The following is a 9585-nucleotide window of genomic DNA, read 5'->3' as shown; positions in this document are numbered from 1 at the left end:
TTCTTCCCGACCTCTCCGCCCCCACCCCAATCTGTCCTATCACCCTCACCTTGACCTTTTTCCACCTATCACATTTCCGACGCCCCTCCCCCAAGTCCCTCCTCCCTATCTTTTATCTTAGCCTGCTGGACAAACTTTCCTCATTCCTGAAGAAGGGTTAATGCCCGAAGCGTCGTTTCTCCATCTTAGAAGCTGCTTTGTGAAGTCATTTAAAATGCTGCCAGTCTTTTTTTTTCTTATTCGATGGTTGTTAGTATTAATATAAAATTGAATTTTTTAGTACAATGTTTTAACACCATTTTGGTGTATGTCACCACGGTACTTTGGATTGGGGGATGGAATAGAACAATTGGTAAAGGTGCACATGTGAAAGTGGAGCCATTCTCAGCATTTGGACATGAGGTTTGAAGTAACAGCATTTTGCAGAAAGTACCATCGAACTTCTGGCTTTGTTGTGAGGTACAGGAATGAAAGTTGATTACCCCTTGCTCTTCACTATGACAAATTTGCCAGCAAAAAACAAAGACGGGAAATGCTTGGCTTGGAAGCACTTTGATAAACAAATATTTGGTGAATCAAGGATGTTTCTAGGATAAACCACACATAAATATATGTAGGACTGTGTACTGAAAAGCAATTTAAAAAATTTGTTTATGGAACAAGGGCATAATTTATTGCCTGTCCGAATTGCCCAAACAGCAGTTAAAAGTCAGCCACATTGTGGATCCAGAGTCACATATCAGCCTGACAACTTAAGGATGGCAGATTTCCTTCCCTAAAAAGACATTCCTGAACATTTGGGTTTTTACAACATATGACAATGATAATGCAATCAACCTTAGGCCAGCTTCTTCCTGAATTCACATTTCACCATCTGCCATGGTGGGAATCAAACCCGTAACCCCAGAATATTAACCTAGAATTCTGGATTACTCGTCCATTAGCGTAACACCATCCAATTTCTGTTAATGTTCATCTGTAGAAAAACAAAAAATTGTAGAATGCAGTGATAAAGCAGATTTATGGAATTGAACTTTTACAACAATGGTTTTGATTATTTATGTTTACAATAAAGAAATTTCCTGTCTTCATGTGACTAATGAACTTATAAATATTCTAAATCATGGTTCAAGTCAGGTAAGGTATTTATTTCTCTAATTTATCGACATTTTGAGCATAAGCCCTTCATCAGGAATGAGGCTTGTTGGCCAAGGGGGCTGAGTAATAAATGGGAGGGAGGGCGAGGCTGGGCAAGGTAGCTGAGAATGCAATAGGTAGATGGAAGTTGGGGTGAAAGTGATAAGTCGGAGAGGAGGGTGGAGCGGACAGGTGGGAAGGAAGATGGACAGGTAGGACAGGTCACGAGGGTGGTGCCAAGTTGGAGGGTGGATGTAGCATGAAATGGGGGGAGGGGAAATGTGGAAGCTGGTGAAATCCACATTGTGTTGTTGGACGGTCCCAAGAAGGAAGATGAGGCATTTTTCCTCCAGACGTCGGGTGGTAAGGATTTGGCAATAGGGGAGGCCCAGGATCTGCATGTCTTTGGGGGTGTGGGAGGAGGAATTAAAGTATTCGGCCATGGAATGGAGGGGTTGTTTCATTCATGTGTCGCCAGAGATGTTCTCTGAAGTGTTCCACAAGTAGGCAGCCTGTCTCTCCAAAGTAGATGTGGTCTCCTCTACACTGGGGAGACAGAACGCCTGTTTGCGGAATGCTTCAGAGAACATCTCTGGAACACATGCACAAAACAACCCTACCACCCCATGGCCGAACACTTTAACTCCCCATTCCACTCCCCCAAGGACATATAGGGCCTCTGCTATTGCCAAACCCTTACCACCCAATGCCTGGAGGAAGAACGCCTCATCTTCCTTCTTGGGACCCTCCAACCACACAGGATCAATGTGGATTTCACCAGCTTTCCCATGTCTGCTCCCCCAACCTTATCCCAGATCTACCCTTCCAACTCGGCACCGCTCTCTTGAACTGTCCTACCTGTCCATCTTCCTTTCCACCTATCTGCTACACACTCCTTTCCAACCTATCACCTTCACCGTCACCTTCATCTACCTATTGCATTCTCAGCTACCTTGCCCCAGCCCCACGCCCTTTCCATTTACCACTCAGCTCCCTTGGCCCACAAACCTCATTCCTGATGAAGAGGTTATGCTTGAAATGTTGACTCTCCTGCTCCTCAGATGCTGCCTGACCAGCTGTGCTTTTCCAGCACCAAGCTGTCAATTTTGATCTCCAGCATCTGCAGTCCTCACTTTCTCCTATTTATGTCCAGTCTTACAGCAGCAAATTGATATTAAGTATTTTTTGCCATTTATTTCCTTAGTTGCACAATCACATTGGTGTTGAGGAACAGCAAAGTATAAATTCTCATCGAACAAGCACCATTACTCTCCAACCAGTGGATTTAGTGGGAATAAGTAACACAGTTGGAAAGCAACCAATTACTTCAAGGTCGACAAAGAAGCCTTCAACTACTGTGAAAAAAAGGGGGAAGGTAGTATTACATATATAATATGCTAATTTGTTTCTGTTCATGAATTGTCAAAACTATAGTGCTGACATTAACTGTGACTGTGCCTTTTAGAAGCCAAGATGTGGGTGAGTAATGACACTAGTACTGGTAATGGCACTGGCTTGTTACTCAAGCAACTTTAACTTCTGGATAATTGCCACAGTTTCAGGATGAATTTTGTTTGAATTTTGATGGGAATATCAAGGAGCAGTGAGCATGACATGATCACATGGCTCACAGAACCAGACATTTAAGGCCAGTGGGAAAGTTTAAGGATTCTTTGCAGAATCCCAAGCTACTCAACTTGTCCTTATCATAAAATAAAATTAAAAATTACTTGTGTCTCATTAGGTCAGTGCTGCCCCAGACTAGTTTCCCTGCTCGAGCTAATACTGAAAGTCACAGCTATAATCAAAAAAAATTTATCTTGGCCTCCAATGACCTGGCAATTGAAAATGCTGAGACTGCAAATGCATTGGAAGGCAGTAGAAAGTGTCTTAACCATAATTTTAATCTTCTTCACCATCACCCATCTGTTCAACTTCCTCCTGTCTCTCTTTGGCCAGAAATGTTACCAATAGGAGGGAATGTTTTGATTGTGGTGTAATTGTCATAGTTCTTTTTGCTGAGCAAGGATATTTACATGTGTGTGAGATAGACTTTACTCCTAAGATTTGCATCTTGTAGATATAGTGAACAGGCAAGTAAATACACCCATTGTTCAGTTGCTTTGCCTTCAGAACAGCAATTCAGTGTGACAGAAAATAACATCTTATTCATGTAAAGGGGAACTAGAGCACCATGACAATTGCATAAACGTTTCTTTGTAACACAAAAAATTAATGCTTAAAAAGGATGATTCAGGTTATTCTAAGTATAAAAGCTACTTATTTTCTTTGTCAAATTCAACCTTTTGCTTTCAGTTACATCTGCAGTTGTTTCCTCGTCATCAAAAACAGACAGCATGCATTACAGAGTATATGCAATCTGTGTAGTAAGAACACCTAAAGCTGAACTGCACATTCTTTACTTGATCCAAAAGTCTAAAACGAGAACTGAACGAATTTTTGAAAGCACACTTATTTCCTGAGAATTCTTTTTTTAACCAAGGAACTATTAAATAAATTGTCAAACTGATACCTCAAAAATAACAACTTAACTGCTTATTGACACAAGCATCCATTGAGTTTGAATTTATGGAGTGTGTAAGATAGGTGTCCACTTTAGGAGTGCATTTAATTATTTGGTTCAGAAAGTAACAAAAATAAATTATTTCAACGAAAGATAGATTATTATACTGTGTCTTTCCTATACCTATTAAGGCATACTGACCAATTCAGTATATTTTATCCCATTACATAATAAGAGTGCATTTTCCTTGTGTGACATTCAGTCTCAAGATTGGAGCAATTGCCATCAATACATCCTCTGCAACAGCTGGTACATCTAGATATAATTAAAATTTATATTATTTATTATGGAGTGAAGAAGCACCAAAGGGAATGTTGACCTGTTTTCTTTTGTTAGGGAAATAATCGAGCTTCTGTTAAGCACAATTTGACCAAAATCTAACCTCATTGTGAAGAGACAGCTGTTGCAACTTGCTTAATAAAAGGAATGTAAAATTGTGAAATGAAAAAAAGTCAGTCTGATTTTGGAAAAGAAAACTAGGTTAACCGAGTGCAGTTTTTCCTGTTCAGAACCATCAAAAGTAATGTTTTACTTTCACCGACTTACTGATAGTTGCAAGTCAGTCATCTTCCTTTTTTTTTGCTTTCTGATATCAGCTTTTCCTTAAAAAAATACTTAAATCAATTGATATTCAGTAATCGTCTGATATATTCTGTGGTAATGTTTGCCTTTGTGTTTCAGTTTAATTAAATGAAGATGTTTACCTTGTTTACTGCTTCAGTGCCCAATCTTACTGAGTCACTGCTAATTAGGAACTTGGAGAAGGGGAGACTCTGCTAACATTTTCAGAAGGAGAGAGTGACATTTTGCCTAATTAGCAAATATATGTTAAAATGTTGTTATTTGTAGGGAGAGGCTGAGATTTTGTCTGACTATACTGTGCTAGCAAATTATTTCTTAATGCTTTTCTTGCTTGGTTTGAAAAGTCCTCAAGGAACCAGAGACAAACTGTTCTACTTTTTAATTTTAAAAAAATTGTAAAAATCCTTTTGAGTCTTTTGGATAACTATTTGAATATTAGTAATTCAGGGACAGTTACCTCCAAGCCACACACCATGCTACTGTTCCTTCAGCACCAAATCCTGGAACTCCCTGTCTGGTGGCATTGTGGGTCTTCCTACATCAAATAGACTGCAGTCATTCAAGGCAGCAGCTCACCCCCACTTACTAAAGGGAAATTAGGAATGGGCAATAAATCGTAGTCCATCTTTCCTCAAATCCAATCTGAGTAGGGCTTCTCTTTCTGGAATAAATTAGTTTTTGGTGGCAGCTACCAAACTATTTTGTGCACCATGATTCAGCTGTTAATTTGTGAAAGCTAGAGGACAAAGGCAGTGACTTACTCTCCTATTATGTAAGATGGAGAATCGATACAATTTTAAAGTATTTCATTCATCTATTTCAAGAACAATTCAATAGCTTTGTAAATTTTTCAATAATGAGTTTATGTACCAGTGCGCTAACATCATAAACAAGTATTGATGGACCCTTTCAGATTAAAAATAAGTAACCTGTAAAGTGATTGTGATCTATTCATGTACTTTTCTATTAAATGCATTAAAATAGTGATGCTTTCCAAAAAAAACCCGATGTTTTGCATTTGGAGATTTGTTTTATTTTTCTCCTCATTGCAGGTGAATTGAGAACCAGTATTTCGTTTCCCATAGGAAATGCATGTTTGGCCTCTTTGAGTTTGTTCTTTTTGCCTCAAACTGAGGATGGGGGCCAACATACACACACGCATACTAGGAATTGAATAAAATCTGCCACGTTTGATCCAAAAGATATTTCTTCATTCAGGCCCAGACTCAACCTTGCATCCAAGATAAATGACCATTGTTCAAATTACTACACGATCATGTCACTCCTCTCAACTGAATCTTTAGGAGCTCTTTTCTGAATTCTGTAGAAGCTTCTTGCTACTGAAAATGGTGCAAAAGATTACAAAGCAAACTTCATTCAAAAGCTGAGACATGTCATAACCAGTAATCCCAGAAAGCAGTCTCCTCATTTTGGCAGTTTTATGGGTTTGATGCACAGCATTAACTGGATTCCATGATGGAAGGACAGCATTCAACATAGAAAATATTAGAATGTAAGTGATCTTTCAGATTGTTGCCAAACTCCATTTGAGCCACATTGGACAAATCAATAATTTTATTTTTCTGCCCCAAAATTGTCAGCCCATCATGATTCAGTTTTTGGGCCTGACTCCTTTATTTGATTTCCCAAAATTCAAGATTACAGTCTTCAAAAACATAACATAAGGTGCCTTTTAAAAGTAACAAGATGAGAGAGTGATGACATTTTCCATTAGTACATACAGGGCACTATATAGACTACCTCCGGTTTAAACAATGCTTTGCATTGAAATTCAAAGCTCTGTGTGGTCTGAACCTTGTTGTTTGCAGCTTTTATTGGTTAGTGCAAACTTAACAATTATTGCATGTGAATGATGTGTATACGTGCAAGGCGGAGGGAGGCTTCACTAATACCACCTTCTACTTGATCTCACTGCCATGTGACCTGACATCATGTAGCCTTATGTGCATGCTCATTATCTCGTATAAGAGTAATTGTATAGTTAACCCATTATGCCATGGATCCTTACCAACTCTGCAAGCTTCTAAAGTAGTTCCTGTCTTCTAATTTCAGCGTTTTGAGTATCCCTGAATTTGATTTCTCCATTATTGATGGCCATGCCTGGGGCCTAAGCTCTCAAATTCTGCCTCTAAACCTGTTTGTTTCTCTATCTCTCTTTCCTCAATTCACAAATTCCTTTAAGCATCCCAGTCCTTGCTCTTTAACCAAGATTTTGATCATATGATCTAACAAGTTAAGTAGCTCACTCTTTGATGTTCTGGAGCAGGTGGAACTTGAACCCAGGCCTCCTACATTAGAGGTAGAGAGGCTCCCACTGTGTTACAAGTACCCTCTAAATGGTGCATAAAGCCTCTGTAAAGTGCCTTGTTTTGTTATGTGGAAGGTACCATATAAATAGGAGTATTTGTTGTGGAAGTTAAATGTTTTTGTTGTGGTTTATCTGTTGCAGCGCTCTGCTTCAGGCCAAATGAAATGCAGGCTGCCATTGGATGAAGAGTCTTCACACCTTGCACCTTCACTTATTGAACAGCAATCCCAGTTGACTGCGCACAGATCTGATGACTGCAATCAGGATCTTCTGGCTGAGAATGTAATAGTAAATGGGGAACCAAAGTGCACAGAGTATAAGGTTTGTTTTTTTTTAATTAACTGAAGTGTGACAATTTGCTCTAAGTTTGCATTGAGGAATTCTATGAATAATTGGAAATATTGGATTTGTTAGAAAAGAAAGACCAAGTTCAATCTGGTTCATACTCTATCATCTTGTTAGTCACTTAATGTAATAACCGAGGAAGATCCAGTGATGGAGAGTTTTGGGCAACCTGGTCCAACACTTTAGGTGCACCATTTTTGGCAGCTTGGTGCATGATGTATATTCCTTATGCCTGATGATTGAGACCAGAGATGCCCCAGATGTTTTGACAAGGGCTTCACTCCACAATGGCAGGCCAGCAGCTGTGGTTTTGCTCATTTTTAAAGTTTAGAAGTCTTTATCGGGTGCATCTGTTTTTTCATGGTTCTCCACATACATTGCCATCACCCACTATTCCCAAAGGAGCTACCAACTCTCACATCCTTAAGTGTGAAATAGCCTTCCTGTCTGCATAGCCTGCCTGCTATTCTTTCATTTGTTAGGGCTTCTGGAACTAACCTCTTAATTCAACCACCTGTGGAAAAATCAGAGGTTGGCAGGATTGTGATACCGTTAGGGTTGGGACCCACATAATTTCTAAGCAGATGTGAACCTTAAGTCAACTGGTTGCATCACAGAAAAGGTATTTAACTCACATCCTATAAGAGAATTAAAGAAAATAAACAAAACCACAATTTGCAATAGTTTTTGTTTCAATTATATCACTAGAACATTTCTAGATTTCCTGAAGCATTTCAGATAGTGAGAATTCAAACGCGTAAGCTTGAGTGCTTTCAATACGTTTATTATAATCGATGGCTGAAGAACTAACCTGTTTCCACTTTTGTCTCTTTTAGTCTGAAGAAAGTAATAGCAAATTACCCAAGGAACCTATGAAAGTTAAACCAGTCTCTCTAGAAGAGAATAGTTTCAAAGAACCGATTAACCTTTCTGTGAATGTTGGATGTAAGTTGTCGTCCCTATCTTTGCTATTAGCTCGCACTACTCCTCCACCATTGTTGAGAAATGATATACATTGCAAAATTTACAGAGTACATGGTACCACAGAATATGATGTGAGACAACCAAATGAGATGCACAGTGTGTTTCCCACGCTTAAAAAAAAGACACATAGATATCAAAATTGCATAGTTTTTCAAATACAATATCATGTCTTCAGTTTCTTTTCTCCTTTCTTGTTGAAGGTAGTGCCTTGTTTTAGGGTGCAATCAAATGGATGCTATTAATGCTTTTACTTTGCCACTTTATTTATGCACATGGATAGTGTGCATTGGCAAATTTTTCATTTCATAGGGCAATATGGCCAAGTTTGATTGTGTTATTATTTGGTGTTCACACTCATGGTTTTCCAATGGGAGAAAAAACATTGAATAGTGACCAGAAAGGGATCTGTAGGTAGCATTGCTCTTCACACTCCTTCACTCCTCTCTAACTAGAACCAGAGTTAGTGACCTAACTAGGTTCTGGTAAAAATAAATTTCAAGAATCTCTTGGTCTGTATGGCTTCCTGCCACACGAAATGAAGCAACAGTAACCTAATGCACTTGAAGAATATCTCATTTACACCTCACAACATTATGACAAAGACACCATAATTATCAAGAGAATTGGAAACAGTTTTCCAGTATATTTAAAATGTAGCAAAACTAACCCCGCCAATTTCTAGTAGTTTTACTTGGGCTTATGGTTATGTAACAAAACAGAATGCACTGACAATGTTCTGCATGGTAGACTGATTAGTAAAGTTAGATCACAGCACACACCTTATTGAAGTTTGTAAAATCATGAGGAGCATAGATAAGATGAATAGCACGGGTGTTTTCTCGTGGATGGTGGAGTTCAAAACTAGGGGGCGTGTTTTTAAAAAGATTTAAAAGGATGTGAGAGACAGAATTTTTATATTCAAAATGGTTCACATGTGGATTGAACTGCTAGAGGAAGTGGTGGATGCACATACAGTTACAACATTCAGAAGACATTTGGATAAGCACATGAATAGGAAAAGTTTGGAGGGATATGAGCCAAATGCAGGCAGGTGGGCTAATTTGGTTTTGTAACATGGTCAGCATGGACCAGTTGGATTGAAGGGTCTGTTTCTATGCTGTATGACTCCATGGCCTCCTTCTTTAGAGACCACAATTTCTCTTCCCACGTGGTTAAAGATGCCCTTCAACGCATCTTGTCCACATCCGCACCTCCGCCCTCAGACCCCACCCCTCCAACCGTAACAAGGACAGAACGCCCCTGGTGCTCAACCTCCACCCTTCCAATCTTCGCATAAACCAAATCATCCGCCGACATTTCTGCCACCTCCAAACGGACCCCACCACCAGGGATATATTTCCCTTCCCACCCCTTTCCGCCTTCCGCAAAGACCATTCCCTCCGTGACTACCTGGTCAGGTCCATGCCCCCCTACAACCCACCCTCCCGTCCTGGCACTTTCCCCTGCTACCGCAGGAATTGCAAAACCTGCGCCCACACCTCTTCCCTCACCTCCATTCAAGGCCCTAAAGGAGCCTTCCACATCCATCAAAGTTTTACCTGCACATCCACAAATATCATTTATTGTATCCGTTGCTCCCGATGCGGCCCTCTAAATTGGGGAA

The 9585-nt window shown here is 39.7% G+C and overlaps 1 protein-coding gene across 2 annotated transcripts in view; it reads left to right on the top strand.

Moving 5' to 3' along the window:
• trim66 (tripartite motif containing 66) overlaps window positions 1-9585 on the top strand; it is a 230461-nt gene that overhangs the window by 200809 nt on the left and 20067 nt on the right. For both annotated transcript variants that reach the window (XM_043705850.1, XM_043705851.1), the window contains 3 exons: window positions 2342-2512; window positions 6774-6953; window positions 7814-7922. In XM_043705850.1, the coding sequence (XP_043561785.1) occupies window positions 2342-2512; window positions 6774-6953; window positions 7814-7922 (460 nt within the window). The remainder of the gene's footprint in view (window positions 1-2341; window positions 2513-6773; window positions 6954-7813; window positions 7923-9585) is intronic.

This window comes from Chiloscyllium plagiosum, chromosome 16 (genome assembly GCF_004010195.1).
Source record: "Chiloscyllium plagiosum isolate BGI_BamShark_2017 chromosome 16, ASM401019v2, whole genome shotgun sequence".
Classification (NCBI taxonomy): domain Eukaryota; kingdom Metazoa; phylum Chordata; class Chondrichthyes; order Orectolobiformes; family Hemiscylliidae; genus Chiloscyllium; species Chiloscyllium plagiosum.
The sequence above is the reverse complement of the archived record's forward strand: the minus strand, read 5'-3'. Positions and strand labels throughout refer to the sequence as shown.